Genomic DNA, 21,978 nt, shown 5'->3' with positions numbered 1-21,978 from the left:
TATTAACAATGATTCACATTTATTGAAGCTCCTCTGTCAAAGTAAAAACTGTTTGACAAAAGAGAAAATGTTTGCAGACAGTTATGAGACAGTCTGTGTTTCACATGTTTCTTTTGAATAAACTAGCAGACTGTTAGTAAGCTGGTTAACTCAGACAGCTTCGTTTTCCCTCTGCAATACATTTTATTAAACTTCAGTAAGAATGTGTCATGGTGAAATAAACCGAACATTTCATTCAGACTCCAGGCTACAGTCAGTGGAGCAAAAGTAGGAAAACATGACGTATAAAGCAGAGTAAGTGTTAATACCACATTACTATTAATGATTAAAGTCTTTGTCTCCATGTGGACTGTAGAGAGAAGACGACTGCTGGACACATTTCTGTGTTTGATTCTAAATACATTTTCACTGTTTACCAAACTACTGAGAGAATGTAAAACTTTCTGTTGACACATGAATAATGTTATAAAATGTATTGAGTGCTTCATGTTTGAGTGTAGAAGCAGATCTGTGTGAAGGTGGCAGAGTTTGAAAGATGTTTAAAGCCAAAGAGAACTTCCTGTTCTCTCATTACTGAATGTGACACTTGTACAGACTGTTTGTCTTTAATATTTTTCTCTGAGTTCAGAGTTCATGCTTTAATTGTGCTGATAATGGTTTATGGTTATGTTAATGACTCACTTCATTTTTCATTGAAATGTCTATAATTTATAACATCAGACTACATGTATTCATCAGACTCTTCAAATAAACTGTGAATTTACAGGAGATAAATATTCAGTTTTAGATAGAAAAAGAAGCACAGAGCTGATATTCAGACTTATTTAAACATGTTTATGAAAATGTTGTAAAAGTAGAATATGAGCTGATCACTTATAAGATCATTTTATTGCAGTTTTGAAGCAGATTGATTTAACAGTAGTTTAATTCTTAATGGTTAAATCACAGATTTATCCTACTATTAAAATCCTGCTTTGTCCTTTTTGCTTTCACAGAACATAAAAACACACAGCAGTTCACTGTGAGACTAGACCCTCATCTTCAGGAGCTCTCTGTTGACAGTTTTCACACCAGCGTTAACGAACCAATCAGAACGTGTGAAGACACCAGAGTTCACTGAACCACAACAAACAGGTGAGCTGTGAAAGCAGAACACTAACTGGACCTTGTGCTGAGATTACACTTTAGTTTTTATTCTCAACATTAAAGACAGAAAACAGAACATTTGAACACATACATGTCTATAACTGAGAAAACTGGATGTGATAGAAAGCTCCAGAACAGCTTCTGAGTAGATGTGTAGTAAGATGTTTTTACTGAAGATCCTCTTGAGCTTCTCGGACATTTAAACGACTGCAGCCAAACTGGGCTGTTTGTCAAATGAGTCAGATCCAGTACAAACACACAATGAGTTTCTATTGGCAGACTGACAGAAACACAACTGTTCTCTTTATTAATGTTCTCTGATTTTAACAGAGAGCCAAGATGACGGAGGCAGACCTCCTTAACCTTCTGGAAGATTTAACAGATGATCAATTTGAGAAGTTCAAGTGGCACCTGGAGAGAGAAAAGTTGGGCGACATCCGACCCATCAAAAAGAGCCAGCTGGAGAAGGCAAAGAGGCAGGGTGCTGTAGATCTGATGGTGCAGAAATATGAACCTGCTGGAGCTGTGGAGGTGATGAAGAGCGTTTTAAAGAAGATCAGCAGGAATGATCTGGTGACGGATTTGTCGAACATCAGCTCAGGATCAGAAGGTCAGTCACAGGAAGAGACAAACATGACATCACATCGAGACAGCAGATCTGAGGAGAAACAGCCTGTGTCTTTATATAGTTTAATCATTTTAGATTAAGATCCCTTCATTGTCATTTCTCAGAACAAATACATTAAAACAAAGCTGATACTCTGCATTTGACCCATCCTATACTCTAGGAGCAGTGGGCAGTGGCACTGACAGGAGTATCAACCCTAACACAGATGTTTCTAATGGTGGGAGTAAACCAGAGCAACCAGCAGAAACCCACGCTGACACTGGGGAAACATCTAAACTCATCACAGAGACGACCGGGGACAACAAGGGTTCAAACCCAGGACCTTCTAGCTGTGAGGCAACAATGCCAAACACTGAGACACCTCACTGCTCACACAGTAAGTATTTCGACAGTTATGCATTTTTTGTTTATAAGGCTCATATTCAATTTTAAGTACAATAACTGATTCTGCATTAAAGTTTCAGCATTACGTCAATATAGAAAGAACTGTGTGAGAGATACAGACTTTTTAACACAGTGTCCAAATTAGAGCTTTTCAACAGTAATGGGACAGATACTCTAGACTAAATGATTGTATAACTGTGTGAATCTATTCCCACCTTAAGTCTGATTTTTATCTCCACTGACCAACAGACATACAGTACTTCCTGCTGGATGGAGAACTTTGATTTCTCTGCCATGTAAACACATAACATGAACCAAAGACTGAATGAAAGTAGAGATCATTACAGTGAGTTATCCTTAAATTTAAAGTCCATCTAAAACTAACTAACACAAATGATCCTCTAGAAATCTAAATAATTTAGTTTCCACCACTTAACATTTGACTGTTTGTTGAATTCAGACACATTCAGGCTGTGAGGAAAAGTTCTGACTCAGACACACAGAGCAAAGCAGATAAAAAGTCAGGACTGATAAACGTCTTCTGTTACTAATACTGATAAAATAAGAAAGACATGCTTTGAGAATAAAGTCAGTGTAGAGGAGAAATCTGATCAGTGATTTGTTGCTTGTACAGATTGACAGTAACCAGTACTGTGCATGTTAACATGTTCCCTGATTACCCAGCTAACCTTTCTCTGAGTAACCTGCTTACATTAATACACGTAAACACACTGATAGATGCTCACATCGATATTTGTCTTCTCTTTCAGCAGAAAGTGGAAATCAGGAGGGTTTAGATGAACATCACATCATTCTGATAACGAGATGTCAACATCTGACTGAAGAAACTGATGAAGCAGGAAGGAAAATCCTCTTCAACAGCTCCTTCACTGAGGTCTACATCGCAGAGGGAAAGAGTGAAGAGGTTAATACCCAACATGAGGTGATGCAGCTTGAAACAGCTTCGAAGATGAAGACCCACCATGACGCTCCAATCAAGTGTCAGGACATCTTTAAAGTCTTACCTGACCAACAGGTAACTGAAGAGGTTAATACCCAACATGAGGTGAGGCAGCTTGAAACAGCTTCCAAGATGAAGACCCTCCATGACGCTCCAACCAAGGATCAGAACATCTGTGAAGTCTTACACAGAGTCAGAGTGGTTCTGATGAACGGTGTCGCTGGCGTTGGAAAAACCTTCACAGTGCAGAAGTTCACTCTGGACTGGGCACAGCGCTCCAACAACCAAGATATCTGTGTGCTGATTCCACTTCCATTCAGGGAGCTGAACTTGATCAAAGATGAGCCGCACAGTCTGCTCATGCTGATCCATGTTTTCTATCCAACATTACAGAAGCTCACAGCAAAGAAGCTCGCTGTCTGTAAACTTCTGTTCATCTTTGACGGCCTGGATGAAAGCAGACTTTCACTGGATTTCAACAACAGTGAGATCGTGTCTGATGTCACACAGAAGTCATCAGTCAGCGTGCTGTTGACAAACCTCATCAAGGGGAATCTGCTTCCCTCGGCTCTCGTCTGGATAACTTCCCGACCTGCAGCAGCCAATCAGATTCCTCCTTCATGTGTGGACAGGTTAACAGAAGCACGAGGCTTCACTGACGACCAAAAGGAGGAGTACTTCAGGAGGAGATTCAGTGATGAAGAGCAGTCCAGCAGAATCATCTCACACATCAAGACATCCAGGATCTTCGACATCCTGTGTCGCATTCCAGTCTTCTGCTGGATCACTGCTACAATTATGAAGTCAATATTGACTCCAGGCCAGAGAGGAGAGCTGCCCAAAAGCCTGACTAACCTGTATTCACACTTCCTGCTGGTTCAGACAAAGATGAAGAAGAACAAATATGAAGCACACAAGACAAAGAGTAAGAACTGTGAAGATGAGCTGACAGAGCCTGACAGGAAACTTCTTCTGAAGCTGGGGAGGCTGGCGTTTGAACAACTGGAGAAAGGAAACATCATGTTCTACCAAGAAGACCTGGAGCAGTGTGGTCTTAATGACCCAGACAACTCACTGTTAACAGGACTTTGTCCAGAGATCTTCAAAATAGAGAAACTCGAGAAGAAAGCAGTCTACAGCTTTGTTCATCTGAGCTTTCAGGAGTTTCTGGCTGCAGTCTACATGTACCACTGTTACACCAGCAGGAAGACAAAGGTACTGAAGGACTTCCTGGACTATGAGGAGGAGGTGGAGAAGGAGGAAGAGGAGGATGGTGACAGAGTTAATAGCCATTACTCTTCTCTGGATGACTTCCTGAAGAGAGCCATGGAGAAATCTCTCAGAAGTGAAAATAGCCACCTGGACCTATTTGTCCGCTTCCTTCATGGCCTCTCTCTGGAATCCAACCAGAGTCTCTTAGGAGGCCTGCTGGGTCAGACAGACAACAGTCCAGAAACCATCCAGAGAGTCATCGACAACCTGAAAGAGATGAACAGTTGGAATATCTCTCCTGACAGAAGCATCAACATCTTCCACTGTCTGATGGAGATGAACAACCGCTCAGTACATCAGGAGATCCAAGAGTTCCTGAAGTCAGAGAACAGATCAGATAAGGAACTCTCTGTGATCCACTGCTCAGCTCTGGCCTACATGCTGCAGATGTCAGAGGAGGTTCTGGATGAGTTGGACCTGAAGAAGTACAACACATCAGAGGAGGGACGACGGAGACTGATCCCAGCTGTGAGGAACTGCAGAAAGGCTCTGTAGGTCCAGATGTGATTAACATTATAAATCAGTGTAGATTAGTAGTTTAGTTCTTCAAATATAAATAATATACAATTCTTATTATTGGTGCCACGGGTGCGCAGCTCCGAGGCACTCCTACAGCAGTAATGCTGCAGAAGGCTTCGACCCGAGGCATCTAATCTTCGCTATACTTATTTTTTTAATTAGTGCCACGGGTGCGCAGCTCCGAGGCACTCCCTCTACAGCAGTAATGTTGTCGGGGAAATTAATGGGAATTTTTTGAAAAACCCACAAAATGTTAACTTTTTTCGGAGTCACCTAGCTCTTTCATACCTGTACGTAGAAATGTGATTCAAACTTAAAACGGAGGAAAACATGTGCTCTCTCTAAAACACCAAACTGTTTTTACATAAAATGTAAACTTTTCAAACTATGAGCAGTCAAACGAGGAGTGGAAATCACTTTTTCTTCAAAGTTAGAGTGGAAGCGTCAGTTAGCTTGAGTGCGAGAAGCAGTAAAAAATAACCTTCATTTTTATTTTTAACTCGAGCTCACGGCCAAACTGTAAAAAGGAGACAAATATTTTTTTGTCAAAATGTAGACATATGTGTTGGGATTCATAAAATGTGATGTTGACAGGCGTTGTCTGCACAATATTTAAACGGGGGGGGGGCCGAGACCGGCGGCAATACCTGTCTCGCTCCCCATTGACTCTAATGTAATTGTCTTCTTTTTTTTTTCCATAAGACTCACTCTGTCTTCGCACTGAGCTTACTCGCTCATTTTAAGGAATATCTGACTAAAATAAACACTGTCAGAATCTGCTGGCTTCTGTGTCTCTCACAGTGTTTTCGGTTTTTGGACAAAAGTTACGGTTTTCTCACAGTTTGCAATTGTTCAGGACCTTGTCAGAAGCCAAATTCTGGGGTATTTTGAGAATTTTTTCCAAGCAGATTCTCAAATCGCCGTAGCAACCCGTAGGGCCTTAGCTGTCCTTAGAAACCTGTTGCTGGGCAGAAACTGACCTACTTTTTTGTGATTGGCTAATTCCTGTCTGTCTGTTTTGCCAGTTAACCAAGCTAGCTCGGTCGCACTTACAAAGACACAACAGGAGTAAAATCTCCTGGTTAAATGTTGAATAATGCAGGGGTTATATTCTTAGTTATATATAATATTTGTGGATTACTGGATTTTAATCAACAGTAAGTTTTAATTTAATTTAATTTAACTAACAGTGGACCTTTTCTACACTTTCTTTAAGAATCAGTCATCTTTTATAACTACATACTAAACTTTCTACAGTAAAAAATGATGTGATGAAAATGTTTCTTTTCTTTCTTTGCTTCATTTGTTTGTTATTGTCTAGCACACATTTTTCCTCATCCATGCACTTCCCTACACTACTGATTCTATATGAGTAAATAAGTAACTTTAATAAATTATTTTTGTTTTTGAGATTCATACATGTGTTCTCCTTGTTAGTCTGAACCTTGATCCAGTTCATGATAATATGTTGTAATATATGTGTCATTACAGACTTACTGACTTTGGACTCTCAGAGACTGACTGTGAAGTTGTGACCTCAGCTGTGAAGTCCAACCCTCATCTGACAGAGCTGCACCTGAGTCTCTACAAACTGTCTGATTCATCAAAGAAGCTTCTGTCTGCTGTACAGGAGAGTCCACACTGTAAACTGAAGACTCTAAGGTGAGTTCACTGACTGTAGCTTTGATAAACTTCTTTTCTATCCATTAAATTAAAATCCTTCACTGAAGTTTCAAATGTTTGGTTCATAATTTTCAGGATTTGTTTGAATCCGCTGAATAGATGAAAAGAAAAAAGTTACAATATTTGTACAAGGTGCATAATCTAAGAGATGAAACAAAATAATGAGCATGACATTTTTTTCCAATGCACACTAAGAATAATAAACATATCATAAGCAGAGTATCATAAAAACAGAGTTCCATTACCAGCAGCGATGCTAACGGGCATGATGACTTGAACAGCTACCAATGTGAATTTGTCCAGTCTGCCCTGTTGCCATGATGGGCCATAGCCAGCAATGCTAGAGATCAGGACTAACTTGTACTTATTAAACTAGGCAGTAACATACAATGATGATTGAACTCAGAGATGATTGGAAGCTCCAAGGAGCTCAGCAGTGACCAAAGATTAGAGAGCAGCTAAAGAATGGTGAGACTAAACATGAAGCACCAACCACCAGTTATATGTAGAGCTTACCATAGCTGTTAGCTTTACACACCTTTGAACTGTCATTTATTGAAGAGCCGTCAGGATGCTGTAGATGACCAACAGCCTAGATGTTGAAGAGGAGCTGATAATGACCTCACATGTCTGCTGAATACATTACATCATTAATAAATAACCTGAGAGAATCTAAACGCTGTTAGAAGCAGTCGGTAAATCAACGTGCTCCTTCTTTTACTATCGTCTTTAGACCTTATTGAAGGATGAATAAATAGGTGAATGAATTCATCTTCACAAAGAAAAAGGGTCATTGTTAGTCCGTCCACCCTCGACAGTAACTATCCACCTGACTGTAATCAAAGGACACATCCACTCTATAGACCACATCACCAATCTACATCATATTGTCATAATGACAGTGACGCTAAATAAAATGTATTTTTGTTTGTGCTATGCTGCTGATGCATCTATATCATCTATATATTATTATTATCTATATATCTATATATAAAATAGAAACAGTGTTAAAGGCATGAGCTAACATAGCTGCTGCTGAAGACAGTGAGCTGAATGATGATCTGTATGAATAGTGATGAGTTACTGATGCTAAACGCTGATGATGATGCAGTCCTTACTGATGAAGTACTGAATACATTCACATTTGATGTGTTTGCTGACTGAGAAACTAAATGTAGTGTCCTCTTTGAGATGAAGAGTCCACATTAGAAAGCTGCCAATCCAGTTGCAAGACGAGTGTCAGGATGTGGCAACATGCTCTGAATTTTAGACTCAGATGAATGAAAAGAAACTAAACTCAAAGACGAACCATGAAAATAAGTGTTTGCTGTCCAGAATCATCAGTATCAGAGGAGCATGGTCAGCTCTGTGCAAATGTTGGGAATAACATACAACTCTAATACCGATCAAAGTCAATTAGGACAGCTGATCTAATCTGTGTGGGACTTGACTTTTGAACAAAGGCTAGGTAAAACTATTGCTGCTTGAAGAGAGGAAGTTAAAGTGATGCAGACAGCAACACAGATACAATATCTAGATAGAAATCCAAGTACTAGGCTACTAATATTTGCACACACGTTCCCACAGCAGCAGAGAGCAGTCACGCTGACTGAACACTGCTTCAATGAACAGGCTACAACTGATAAACATGCAGTGAGTACAACAGCAGACTGAGCTGGTTGGCAAAGCCTGATACTTGACATTTCTCCCAAGAGTCAACTACTTGAATCTGAATCATCCTGATATGCAGCAGCTCTGAAAGCTCTGAGCAGAGAGGGAGAAACATTTAAAAAGACAGCTGCAATATGATAGGCTGACAAAGAAGGTGTGTCAGCGTGCTATTGGTCAGATGTGAGCAGGTAATGTGAACAGCTGATGTCTTAATTGATGCCCCAGAAATGACAGAAAGGAAATGATGAGCTGTGAGAAAGATCAGAATGACTGAGGGATGAGAAATAAAACTATAGATGTGAGCATGTAAAAAAGATGCTCTTCCTGTCTGAACTTTCTCTGAGCTTCATTTTTACATTTAAGGAATAAAATGCATCAGAAAAAATAGATTTAAAAAAAGATGTGAACCACTGATGTGAAGAACAAATGTTCATCAAAATAATGAGCATCAAACTGTTTCATCATCAAATGCATGAAGTAAATATAAAGTGTCCTCTTTCATGATAACATATGTTGTAATATATGTGTCATTACAGACTTATTAACTGTGAACTCTCAGAGACTCACTGTGAAGTTGTGGCCTCAGCTCTGAAGTCCAACCCTCATCTGACACATCTGGACCTGAGCTGGAACAAACTCTCTGATTCATCAGTGAAGCTTCTGTCTGCTGGACTGGAGAGTCCAGACTGTAGACTGAAGACTCTGATGTGAGTTCACTGACTGTAGCTTTGGTAGATTTTTTTTCTATTTATTAAACTCAAATTCTTCAGTGAAGTTTCAAATGTTTGGTTCATAATGCCCTGGTAGAATGTGCACATGATCTGCATACACATCTTGTAACATGTGATTATGGCCTCTTGAATACAAATTTGGAGACAGTTTAGATGCCATTTTAACCTACAAAGAGATGTGAAAAGAGATGTTATGACTTTGTATGATTTTTCCTAATGGGAGCATATAAAGACTGAAAAGAAGTGGACCTAAAACTGAACCCTGTGGAACCCCACATGGAATATATGCTGGTGTGGAGGATGAGCTGCCTATGGAGATGGTATATTGTCTGTCTGAGATGTATGAGTGGAAATAGTCAAGGGCGGGCCCCAAGATGCCAGCCCAGCGGGTCAGGCAATCCAGGAGAATATTGTAGTCGACAGTATCAAAGGCTGCACTGAGATCAAGGAGAATTAAGACCACCTGCAGCACGGAGGAGGTCATTTGTCACACTTAGGAGAGCTGTCTCTGTACTTATGGTGTTCGTGGAACCCTGACTGGAACTTTTCAAAAATATTGTTTTGGTTTAAAAAAGGAAAAATCTGATTAAAAACAATCTTTTCGAAAAGCTTAGATAAAAAGGAAAGCTTAGAGATTGGCCGAAAGTTATTTGGAATAGCAGGGTCAAGACCAGGCTTCTTAAGGAGAGATTGAACAATGGCATGTTTAAAACAAGACAGGACTGTGCCTGTGGCTAGAGAACTATTAAAAATTGTCAATATGCTCGGGCCAACTATTAAAAAAGGCTGTTTACAGAGCCCTGTAGGGACAATATCAAGTTAGCAGCTGGTGGACTTCATGCGTGCGAATGTGCAATCAAGCAGGGATAAAGTGACCGGGTGTAAATTGTTAAAAGCAGGAGGGTCCTCAAGAGCCAGTGAGAAGACTTGTGTGAAATATTTGACTTAATGCGGTTGATTTTGTCTTGAAGATGGGTAGCTGGGTTAATTACGGAGTTAATGGTGCTAAACAGGATACTGGAGTTATGACTGCTCTTGATGATGATATGCGAGAGGTATTTGGCCTTGGCATATTTAACAGAAGCTTATATATTTCATAGGAGACATGCTGTCCATCTTTTCTCCATTTTCGCTCTGCTTTCCGACAATCCCTTCTGACAGAGTGAGTTGTTTCATTCATCCAAGTGTCTGTCTTAGTCTCCCTAGCTCTAGTTCTAAGACGGGCGATAGAGTCTAGGATAGACAGACAAGACTTACGGAAGATGTCTATTAGCTCATTTGTGTTTAAGCGGGAAGAAGATAATTCAATAACTGTGACTGCGGGGTCAGTACCATAGGCACTAGAGAACTGGCCGGGTGTCATGGAGTTCATTTTACAGGAGCGTGTTGAGGCAGTCAATTTCGGTATAGACAGAGGAAGCTGAAAGTATATTAAATAAAATAATCTTATGGTCAGGCACACAGATGTAATGAAGAACCAAATTATTGAGCATAAATCCAAAGGAGTGGACTAAGTCCAGGATATGATTTTTTACATGCGTTGGGCAGGTAACAGATTGCACTACATTAAAACAATCAATAAGATGTAAAAAAAGAAAAAAAAAAAGAAAAAAAGGTAACCAATGTATTTGTAGGACAGCCATGTATATTAAAATCATCTGAGATTAAAAGTCTGTCATATCTGGACATGACAAAAGAAAGGAGTTCAGAGAATTCACTGAGAAAGGCTCTGTCTGGATTTGGTGGTCTGTAGAGTTTAATGCACAATACAGGTAATTTATCATTTAGCGCATAGCCCAGATATTCAAAAGTAGAGAAGCCACCAAAGGAAGCAGGAGAGCAATTAAAAATATTTTTATAGATGACAGCCACCACTGCGACCAGAAAGCCTGGGCTGATGTAGATATGAATACTTAGGGTGTGTGGCTTCTATTAGTGGAATGATATCTGTATTTAGCCATGTTTCCGTTACAAAAAACATATCCAGCATAGTGGATGAGATAATATCCTGGCATATAAATGATTTGTTTGATAAGGACCTGACATTCAGTAGGGCAACTCTAGTTAAGGTTTGAAGAGGTAAACGGATTGGTTTAATTAGATTATCAGAATTGACACCTCTGATCAATGGATTGCCAAAAACAGACTTTGGGCGGAGGTGGGAACCAGGTTATGTACAGTCTGTGATGATGGCTGAGGCTCTGTTGAGATAGCGGTTACTGGTGATGTCATCAAGGGAGGGGAGAGAACAGCCGATGATTTTTTATTACCCTCTGCAGAGCCTTCTTTTCAATCGATGAACAGCCAGCATGCCAGACTGTGATGCAGTACACCAGTATGCTTTCAATGGAAGAACTGTAGAATACCACCAGCAGCTGCGTATTCAGACCATCTCATCTCAGAAGCCTCAGGAAATGCAGGCGTTGTTGAGCCCTTTTTACTGCAGCCGTGGTATTGACAGACCAGGTGAGGTTATTGGAGATGTGAATGTCAATAAATCTGAAGTTCTGACTCCTTTCCACACATAACCCTAACCCTATGAATAGTGGAAGATGTTCCCTGCTGCGCTTCCGGAAATCAATTATGAGTTCTATAGTTTTTTTTTGTGATTAGTATTAGCTGAGCATGACCTCACTAGCCCTTGGACCTCATCCCGGTATGCAGACTCATCTTCTCCTGATATTAGCCCCACTACTGTCGTGTCATCCGCAAATTTGATAATAGTATTTGTGGAGTGAGCAGGTGTGCAGTCGTGGGTGTACAGTGAGTACAGAGTTGGGCTCAGCACACAACCTTGTGGTGAGCTGGTGTTGAGCGTGATGGTAGAGGAGAGATGGGGTTCACGCTTGACAGTCTGTGTCCAGTTTGCTAGAAAGTCTTTAATCCAGGTGCAGGTGTGGTTGGGCAGGCCGAGGTCAGATAGTTTGTTGATCATTATATTAGGGATGATTGTGTTGAATGCAGAGCTATAATCAACAAATAGCATTCTCACATAGCTCCCACTATGTTCCAGATGGTTAAGCGCTGAGTGGAGAGCTATAGCATCTTCTGTTGATCTGCCCTGCCTGTAGGCGACCTAATACTGGTCGAAGGCTCGGGGGAGACTGGTTAGAAGGTGTTTCAGTACCAGTCTCTTGCAGCACTTCATGATAATGGGAGTTAATGCAACTGGCCTATAATCATTTAGACTGTCAATGGTGTGTTTCTTTGGGACCCTGATGATGACTGCTGATTTTAGGCAGGGTGGGATAATGGCTTGTGCTAGGGACAAGTTGAAGATGTTAGTGAAGACAGTGCAGAGCTGGTCAGCACATACCTTGAGTACCTTCCCAGGTACCCCATCAGGGCTGGCCGCCTTCCTCGGGTTCACCATGCTAAGTGCTCGTCTCACTTCATGTTCTGGTAAAGTGAGTGCTTGAGGCATTTGTGTTGGTGGGTGTGGCGCTGCTGCCCTTGTAGTTGGTAATGTGCTATATGCCCTGCCATACCCTTCTTGAATAACAATCCAGCTGTCTCCCTATTGGCTGGTGAAACACACTATTTTAAGCGCAGAGAGGGACATCATCCTTTAGTCTGAGCAGATACCTCAACCTGAGAGCACGTGCTTGTTCTGAGTGCATGCACATTAGATCTGAGCGCGTAGACTCTAGATTTTAGCGCGTGGACTTTAGATCTGAGCGCGCACAGGACGTATTTGAATGCGAGCGAAATGTTTGTGTCCAAGAAGAAGAAATGTGAGCGCAAGCATGTGATTTTTGAGTTCAAGCACACATTTTGAAAGAAAGCAGCAGGCATCTCAGTGCGAGCACAAAATCTGAGCAGGAGAAGGAACTGTGTCAATGAAAAGGAATAAAATCATGCTCTCAAACTGAAAATCTACACTCTTGAATAAAGATAGGATCATTCTTCCATACGGAAGAAGCTGGTGAGTCGGGTGTGCATGGTTTTTTGGCTATCTGTGAACGTCCCATGGTGCAGAGTCGGTTGTAACAGTTGTCAATGTAATCCTCAAGGTGATCCAGGTCTGCTTTATAATCCGGTTTGTGAAATTAGGGTGAAAAAATTAAAGAAAGATGAAAGATTAAGGCGGAAAGGAAGAAGAAGAAAAGTTTGTTTGTTTTTGTTGTCTAGCAGGAGGCTGCCATGATGGATCACGCATGATGGATCGACAGTTCAGGCTGCTGTTTTTTAATATCATTTGTACCCATGTGTAAAATAATCCTACTTCAGGGTAGGATTTGATTATGTTTCCTCCATCACTACAGGATAATACGTTCATATGGCTGGGCTAAGTTAGGAATAAAGACTGTGAGGGATCCATCGGTAGACACTATTTTTGCATCTTTTCAGCAACTAGTTAATTTGTTTTCATGTGTCATTACAGACTGTCTTGGTGTGGACTCTCAGGGACTCACTGTGAAGTTGTGGCCTCAGCTCTGAAGTCCAACCCTCATCTGACAGATCTGGACCTGAGTCACAACAAACTGTCTGATTCATCAGTGAAGCGTCTGTCTGCTGGACTGGAGAGTCCAAACTGTAGACTGAAGACTCTGAGGTCAGTTCACTGACTGTAGCTTTGGTAGATTTTTTTCTATTTATTAAATTCAAATCCTTCAATGAAGTTTCAAATGTTTGGTTCATAATTTTCAGGATTAGCTGAACACAAATGTGTAGAATTTAAATGTTTTCAGGAATTTAAAATCCACAGTCTTGTTGTGAGTAAAAATGACTTCCAGAGTTTAAACTAATATGAAGCTTCAGCAGTCTGAGTTCCACATATCAAGTAAGTATGTATGTGTTTCTTCAGCGTTTCCTTGCTGAGCTGCAGTGGAGGGATCCAAACTCAAAGAGGGAATTTAGTTCTAAATATTCAGTTTGAAACTGATCCAGTTTACTTGATGAAGGAGAAATAATTTCATTATTATATTCTTTAATGTGTTTTAATGAATAATGTCTGATTTGTCTGATTTAATAAAAAGATGATGTGAACCACTGATGTGAAGAACAAATATTCATCAAAATAATGAGCATCAAACTTTTTCATCATCAAATGCATGAAGTAAATATAAAGTGTCCTCTTTCATGATAACATATGTTGTAATATATGTGTCATTACAGACTTTCTGACTGTGGACTCTCAGAGACTCACTGTGAAGTTTTGGCTTCAGCTCTGAAGTCCAACCCTCATCTGACACATCTGGACCTGAGTCACAACAAACTGTCTGATTCATCAGTGAAGTGTCTGTCTACTGGACTGGAGAGTCCAAACTGTAGACTGAAGACTCTGATGTGAGTTCACTGACTGTATCTTTGGTAGATTTTTTTCTATTTATTAAATTCAAATCCTTCAGTGAAGTTTTAAATGTTTGGTTCATACATTTTCAGGATTTTCTGAACACAAATGTGTAGAATGTAAATGTTTTCAGGAATTTAAAATCCAGTCTTGTTATGAGTAAAAATGACTTCCAGAGTTGAAACTAATATGAGGCTTCAGCAGTCTGAGTTCCACATATCAAGTAAGTATGTTTGTTTCTTCAGTGTTTCCTTGCTGAGCTGCAGTGGAGGGATCCAAACTCAAAGAGGGAATTTAGTTCTAAATATTCTGAAACTGATCAAGTTTACTTGATGAAGGAGAAATATTTCTTTATTATATTCTTTAATGTGTTTTAATGAATAATGTCTGATCATTGATATTGATCCTTCAGAACACACACACACACACACACACACACACACACACACACACACACACACACACACACACACACACACACACAAAGATCAATGCAAGTGTTAAAGTTTGATTGGATTATAAATGGATTTTAATCTACATAATTTATTCTTTGTTCAGATTGAGGTGGTGCAGTATGTCCGAGTTCAGCTGTGATGATCTGGCCTCAGCTCTGAAGTCCAACTCCTCCCATCTGAGAGAGCTGAATCTGAGTGTCAACAACCTGAAGGATTCAGACGTGAAGCAGCTGTGTGGTTTTCTGGAGAGTCCAGACTGTAAACTGGAGGATCTGAGGTCAGTTCACTGATAACGTCCGCCGGCTTTTGCATATTATCTCTGATACCAAAAAGACAGGCTTCCCCGGTGGACTCCTATTTCTCGATGCGGAAAAGGTGTTTCAATAGCTTGATATGGAGATATTTGTGGAATGTTCTGGAAAAATTCAAATTCAGCCCACATTTTATTAAAATGATACAAGTATTATATTCTAATCCCTCAGCTAGGGTTGTCACAGCTGGGCACCTTTCCGATCTTTCCAGTATATGACGCGGTTCTAGACAGGGGTGCCCAGCATCTCCCTCCATCTTTAATTTGTCACTCGAACCATTAGCCCAATACATATGGAAAAGCACATTAGTTGCTCCATTTCTATGTACGCTGATGATACACTTGTTTACTTCTCTGATTTACGATGGTCCCTCCCAAATGTACTAAAAATCATAGAACACTTTGGTACACTGTCTGGCTACAAGACCAACTATCCCAAGTCGATTTTGCTGCTGTTGAACACAGATCTGAAGAATTTGAATATCCAATCTTGCATATCAGTGGCGAAAAAGGCAGTCCCTTCGTCAATGCCCGCCAGCTACATCAAAATGAATATTCTTCCATGTATAAACTTTATTAGCTCTATGCTCCCATTACCAACCCCAGCAGGGTATTGGCAGAAACTTGAATCAAAGCTTAAAAAGTTCATTTGGAATGGGAAGAAACTGCACATCAAATGGTCAACATTTCAACGGGATAAATTGCAGGGTGGATGGAATTCAAGTTGTATCATTGGGCATTTGGATTACGTTCCTTTAAATACTGGTTTGATGCAGAATTAGTTTTTCCTTGGAAAACACTATAACAGGAGCTGGTTCATCCCCTGAGACTTCAGGATGTGGCTTTCTCTGGACTAAAACATAAGAAGTGTATCCCAAGAAATTCACAGTTCCTCTACTTTAGGGTAAGGTCAGCACTTAATTCACTCAAGGTTCCCTGGGGGTCTGAATTGAGGACTCACCCTATAGTATCTCTCATGGAAAGAGTGCCCCGAAAGAAAACAGTCTCCTTCATTTATAGCAATCTCATTTCATACACCGCTACAGAATTACCCGGTTATAAATCATGGGAGGCAGATATACCTCTAGGAACAGAGATCATTGATTAGGAGGTGGTGTGGAAAAATGTATTTGGGTCTTCTAAAAATCAAAATCACCAGTTAATCCATTACAAAATCTGCCACAGTACTTATTTAACACCACGTAAAAGACATCTGTTGGGTTAAGCGCCCAATCCCTACTGTACATTCTGCAGTCAGGACATTATGGGTACATTGATGCATGTCTTATAGGAGTGTCCAGATATACAACGATTTTGGGTTAAAGTTGTGGATAGGGTGTTCGATCTGATAGGGAGGAAGCTCCCACTGGAAACTGCACTTCTTCTCTTAAATGGTGACTCCAGGCTCAAGATCGCTAAGATAGAACGTAAAATCTGGTTGGCTGGCATGACTGAAGCGAAGATTGTTCTGGGGTGGCTTCCACCGCACCAGTTATCAATAAAACATTGACTATAAGCTCTTCTCGAGGTGATCTACCTGGAGTGGTCATCAGCTCGTTTTAATAATGCTAAGCGCAATGGTGCCTAATCGTGCGTCGAGATTACATATAAAGTCAATGCAAAGACGCGATTAGACACAAATTCACGCCGGTTTTGAAGTTTTGAAGAAGAAAAAAAACCCAAAAAAAACCAAACTGGCTTTCCAGGCATAAAGTTACTGGTTTACTAGATTCAACAGTTAATTTACGTCTGTTTTTGTCAGTTGATATGTGTTGCAGGAAATGGAAGAGCCTCAGGGACACATATTAGAGAAAAGAGGAAGTGATCTCAGCCATGGTTGATGATTGAAGAAGCAATGTTGTTGTTATCTAGTGAAAATGGGCGGGCTCGCTACTCACGCGATGACGCAAATTTTACATTATGGTCACGCGTCCAAACTCGAGCTATAGCGCGACGGATTCTTGTTTGTCGCATTTGGTCTGAAAACCCCTTAAGTCGTTGTGCTCTTCTTCAGAAAGCGGCAAACAAAAAAACAACTTGCATACCATATGTTAAGGGTTTCACTGGAGTGTGCACGCCTTTACTGCAAATGGAGGATAAGCAGAACTTACTCGAATCATCTTTAGCCTCTTGGCATATTTATTTAACAATAAAGTGCGGACTGATGTGTTGTCATCTCATCATCATGGCTCACACAGAACAACCGGGGCTAACTGGGAACGTGGATCAAAGAAGCAGATTTAAAATGTATTCATAAACTCTACCTAACTCCAATAAAAATGCATAAAATCTCCAAAAATATTTCACCACTCTGCCCTCAGATGTAAAACAGAACACGGAGCTTTTATGCTCTTATTTTGGTAAATCATTAAAACATTTCTGGATTTCAGTTAATCATTTTACCAAATCAGTACTATGATTACAGTTTGATTTAAATCCACATAGATAATAAGAAATGCAGACTTTTAATAATTATATCATATTTTGCTAAAAATGTGTACTTATCCTATGGAGAAATGTATTATCTCCTACCTTTTAGATGTTTATAAGCCACCTTACAAAATGTTTTTCCTTAGAGACTGACATGTGAAGAGATCCGTGTTGAATTGTGGAGGCCTTTTTGTGTGTGTGTGTTTGTATACATGAATAAAAGGGGAAAGGATTTTAATCTTCATCATTTATTCTTTATTCAGATTGAGTTGCTGCAGTTTGTCAAAGATCAGCTGTGATTATCTGGTCTCAGCTCTGAAGTCCAACTCCTCCCATCTCAGAGAGCTGTATCTGAGAGGAAACAACCTGCAGGATTCAGACATGAAGCAGCTGATTGATCTTCAGGAGAGTCCAGACTTCAGACTGGAGACTTTGAGGTCAGTAGAGAGTTGGAGTCAGTCTGTGCTGGTTTCAGCAGTTTAGTATTAAACACAGTCAGTATCAAAGCAAAGATCCAGTATATCCTGGTGAACCTCCAACCTTCTCAGTGCTGCTTTCCTCAATGAAGCTGTGAGAGGAGAATGATGACAGGCTTCAGGATTGGACAGAAAGACAGACAGAGAGAGAGAGAGAGAACAGTCAGCCAATCAGATGAGCCAGAAGCTTGTTGCGATCATGTGTTTGAGTTGATGTGAAGACGATCTGTTGTTGTTGTTTTGATGTCTGCAGGAAATAAAGCTGGATTACAGCTGACGGCCTTACAAGATGTATAGAGACAGTGGTCCTCATCATCAAACTGTCACACCATCAAATCTGATCTAAAAGTGTTTGTTCTCTCATTTCAACACTAAACTATTGATCAGTTCATCTTTGTCACAGCTCTAAGATCAGTCTGACTGCAGCCTGCAAAACACTGGCTCTGATTTCACACAAGCATCATTACGTTTAGTAACCATGTGGTCTTTATACAGACCAGAACCTCTGCTGAAGTCCAGGAATCACAGCAGCTGTTTAGCTGAGAGCTCTGACTGATTGTCATGTGATGATTTAACAGCAGGAAACATCTTCAAATCCCACAGAGTCTGTAGCTTTAAACTTTGATAAGAGTTGACATGTATCAGCAGTAAATCCATCAGTAAACTGATGAGTGAATGTCTCTGTTTCTGCAGTAATGATGTGTTCATGACTCTCAGCACTTTATTTCCTCTGTGTACTTGAGTGAAATCTGCAGAGGAAACACACTTGATAGTAAAAGTGTGTGCAGGTGTGTGAGCTTGGAGCTCAGTGTGTTCACTCCAACACGTTAACATGAGAGCTGAAAGGAAGCAAGCTACGCTGCACAGCTGTTCCACTTCTGGTCTGAACAGGACTGAAGTCCCTGCTGCTCTTTATACTGGATGTGCTGCATCACTGACTGACAGCTGATGAAGTGAGTCTCACTAAACACTCATTTATCTCCTCTGTTCTTTCTTCTTCTCTCATCAGATGGAAGGATTGATCTCTGTCAGAGTGAGAGTGAACATCCAGGAGTGTTGAGAGGAAGCAGTTTGACTTCCTGTTTGTCTCTGATTGGCTGTGGATGAGCGAGCAGACAGCCAACAGAAAAGCTTTGATGAGCTGGATGAAGACAAATGGACATTTATCCAGATGTGTTTGTTGGTGTTATATTTTCTGCTCTTTCTGTTTGTTCCTTTATCAGTTGAAGATCTACCAGTTATTTAATTTTATGTGTTGTTCATCTTACATTTGAATCTTCTGAGTTTTCTGCTTTATTTTCTTGCTGTATGTTTGTTAGTTTTGGGTAAAGCGTTGTGTAACGTTGGTTTGAGGAGTTTTTCTAGGCACCTGAAGGGAGGCTGGTGATAATAAACAAAGACCAAATTCTGATAAACGTGTAAATAAATGAAGAGTCAGCACTTTTATCCTGCATGGAGCTTCAGCTTCATGTATAACAAATATTTTTACTGTAGTTCTTTTCTTTGTGAATAAATGGAAAATAATCAGAATAGTTCCACATTCTGTTTGATTAATCTGATAATCGCAGCAGCTCTAAAGAGGTGATTTATTTTAGTAAACTTACATTTGTGAATGTAACATTTTGTAATATTAAAAATATATTATCTTCCCAGACTTCTATCTATCATGGCTGATAAAACAAAAGGTTTAGTATGTTGTTACGACACTCTGAAACAGCTCGACCAAGAGGGACAAACGTAATTACCAGATTCAGATTTTCAGCCAAAAATAACCAATCAACAGTCTCCTATTAAAGCTGATGGTCCTGTCAAAATAAAGAAAAAGAAGGGAAAACACCCAGACCAGCACACATAGAGCAGTAGGATTGGGTCTCTTCCCTCTGACCTAAAAACAGATAGAAAAAAAACAACTAAACTAATAGAAGAAAAGCTGCAAAAACACGACTACTGGTCCCATCACACCAATAAAAAACTAACAGAATCAACACAGAGAACACAAGCTGCTGCTGGCAGTAAGAGAGAGAGATTCAGCTTCCTCTTCATTGGTCCTGCATCACTCGAAAACATACATGTGAATAATGTGATGCAAAGTTCTTTCCAGCAGGGGGCAGCATGTAACACTGTGTTGTGATCAGGTTAAGATGGCTCCTCTTTAGATCATGTTACACTCTTTATTCTGCTGCCTTGTGGGTCAGGCTTAAAAAGGAAAGCATGCAGAAGCTTCAGGTCGCCTATAATAACTACATGCAGATATTACTAAAAAAAACATTAGATGAGTTCGTGCAAGAAACTTGTTCTATAAGGCTGGAGTCAGTTTAGGTTCTACTGAGACACCTGATGTACAAATCTAACTGTAAACTGGATTATTCCCAGAATGTCATTATGGTCATGTTAATAAACCCATGTTGTGTTATACTGGTTGTGTTTCTGAGTATTTTACAGTTATCAGTGAATGCAGTAAAGTTATTACTACATGAGCAGCTTCTGTAAATCATATATAATCACACACTGTTTTTAACACTATGATTAAGAGTATCAAATAAGATCTGTTTCATTTTACAAAGAAGATTTCTGAAGTCAGAGAGAATTGCTTTCATCATCATTTTTTTTTTAAAGGTTTCTGAGACATTTCATAGTGAGCACGGAGGATCAGCCAATCAGCAAACTGATTCAGTAATGTCAGTTATACAACAATATGTAAAGTTTGCTAACATTAATGCATCATTAATATGATGTGACAGTTGTGGACATTAACTGCAGACATGAAGCTGATATTATATTGATCCGTACTGAGCATCTTAATGGGAAAGTCTGTTCTTCTTCGAGTCTTTGCAGTAGCAGTTACTTATTGACAATGTTTTCAGCGGAAAAACTCTGCTGCATTTCCATAACTTTGTTAAGTAAATGCATACAACCCGAAAATAACTGACTTTACAACCTTCAGGTTGTTATATGATGGAAATCAAATCTTAACCGATAATTCTATGGTTCTCTGCTAAGTGCCATGAGTTTAATATGTGTTTAATGATGTTCTCTTGGTTAACAGGAAGTGTGTTTGCCTGTAGAGTATTTTAAGAGTGTTTTTATTGTTTAGCAGTGAAGAAAGGAAAATGAATGGGATGTTTGTGCTAGAAAGAGAAACAAAGTGTGCGTGACAGGATTTGGCAAGAGTTCATACTGCAAAAAATCGGAACACATTTTCAAATCAAAAAATTAAATAGCCTACTGACTGATTATTTTGTTATTTGTTTTGAATCTAACACAAAAAAGAAAGAAAAATTGCTTTTCATATTTCAATTTTAGGCTCAGATCAATTATACGAAATGGAAAAACGTAAACCACTGTATTTGATTTTAGGCAAGGCAAGACAAGGCAACGCAGCTTTATTTATATTAAAATAAACATTTGACAGTGAGAAATTAGAAAAAAACGTAAAAACAAGGAATTTAAAGGATGATTAACCTTTCATTTGATGCTGGTTTGAATATTCTCACACAAATTATGCTAAAGCTGAGAATAGTAGTTCAGCGTCTGCTAATTTGTGAATTGTAGAATTGTTGAAAAATGTGCAAGCCAACCCCGGTCTATTCAGTGCATGCTGTAAGTCAGGTAAGCCCATCCACTTTATTAGCATTATCATTGCTTAACTTTTTGTTTGGGCTTAATGGACTATTTGGTTCCATTGCCACACAAATCACGCAAGAGTGTTCATGGCCGTTGCAACTACAGTACTTTCTGAGAAGGGGTGCGGATTTGGCGGGGTATGCCAATCAGAGTATTCAGGTAAAATGGGGCAGTAGAGTCAACACCTACTTTAGCGTTGTTAATGAGGGAGGCTACTTTCACCAGCACTCTTTAACCTGTACATGAATGATTCATCTGAACTGTTAAAAGGCTGCAAAACTGATGTGTAGAACAAAGGAGGACCTCAACTACTCAGACTCTTCTCCATCAGGGCGACTGCTTTCTGTTTGTAATTAAAAAAAAGATCCATAGTCTGGTGTTGATGACATGTATGT

General features: G+C 39.8%; 1 protein-coding gene across 1 annotated transcript; it reads left to right on the top strand.

The window, feature by feature from the left end:
• The first annotated feature begins 1,029 nt into the window (after nucleotides 1-1,029).
• Nucleotides 1,030-20,362, top strand: LOC134004357 (NACHT, LRR and PYD domains-containing protein 12-like). The gene is made up of 14 exons (XM_062443588.1): nucleotides 1,030-1,134; nucleotides 1,477-1,756; nucleotides 1,935-2,150; nucleotides 2,929-3,075; nucleotides 3,892-4,105; nucleotides 4,325-4,464; nucleotides 4,573-4,882; nucleotides 6,402-6,572; nucleotides 8,801-8,971; nucleotides 13,380-13,550; nucleotides 14,114-14,284; nucleotides 14,847-15,020; nucleotides 17,747-17,920; nucleotides 18,969-20,362. Exons 2-14 carry the CDS (start codon nucleotides 1,486-1,488, stop codon nucleotides 18,979-18,981), a joined length of 2,343 nt encoding a protein of 780 aa, XP_062299572.1. The 5' UTR covers nucleotides 1,030-1,134; nucleotides 1,477-1,485; the 3' UTR covers nucleotides 18,982-20,362.
• The last annotated feature ends 1,616 nt before the right edge of the window (nucleotides 20,363-21,978 follow it).

Source organism: Scomber scombrus, chromosome 22 (genome assembly GCF_963691925.1).
Source record: "Scomber scombrus chromosome 22, fScoSco1.1, whole genome shotgun sequence".
In the NCBI taxonomy this organism is placed as follows: domain Eukaryota; kingdom Metazoa; phylum Chordata; class Actinopteri; order Scombriformes; family Scombridae; genus Scomber; species Scomber scombrus.
This window is presented reverse-complemented; position numbering and strand designations above follow the sequence as displayed.

What these genes read in the sequence shown, in the direction of transcription:
- LOC134004357 (XM_062443588.1), top strand. Translation starts at nt 1,486, where the DNA reads ATGACGGAGGCAGACCTCCTTAACCTTCTGGAAGATTTAACAGATGAT. An exon ending in AGGAACTGCAGAAAGGCTCT is followed by an intron (nt 4,883 to 6,401) that starts GTAGGTCCAGAT and finishes GTGTCATTACAG; the next exon opens with ACTTACTGACTTTGGACTCT. An exon ending in TGTAGACTGAAGACTCTGAT is followed by an intron (nt 8,972 to 13,379) that starts GTGAGTTCACTG and finishes GTGTCATTACAG; the next exon opens with ACTGTCTTGGTGTGGACTCT.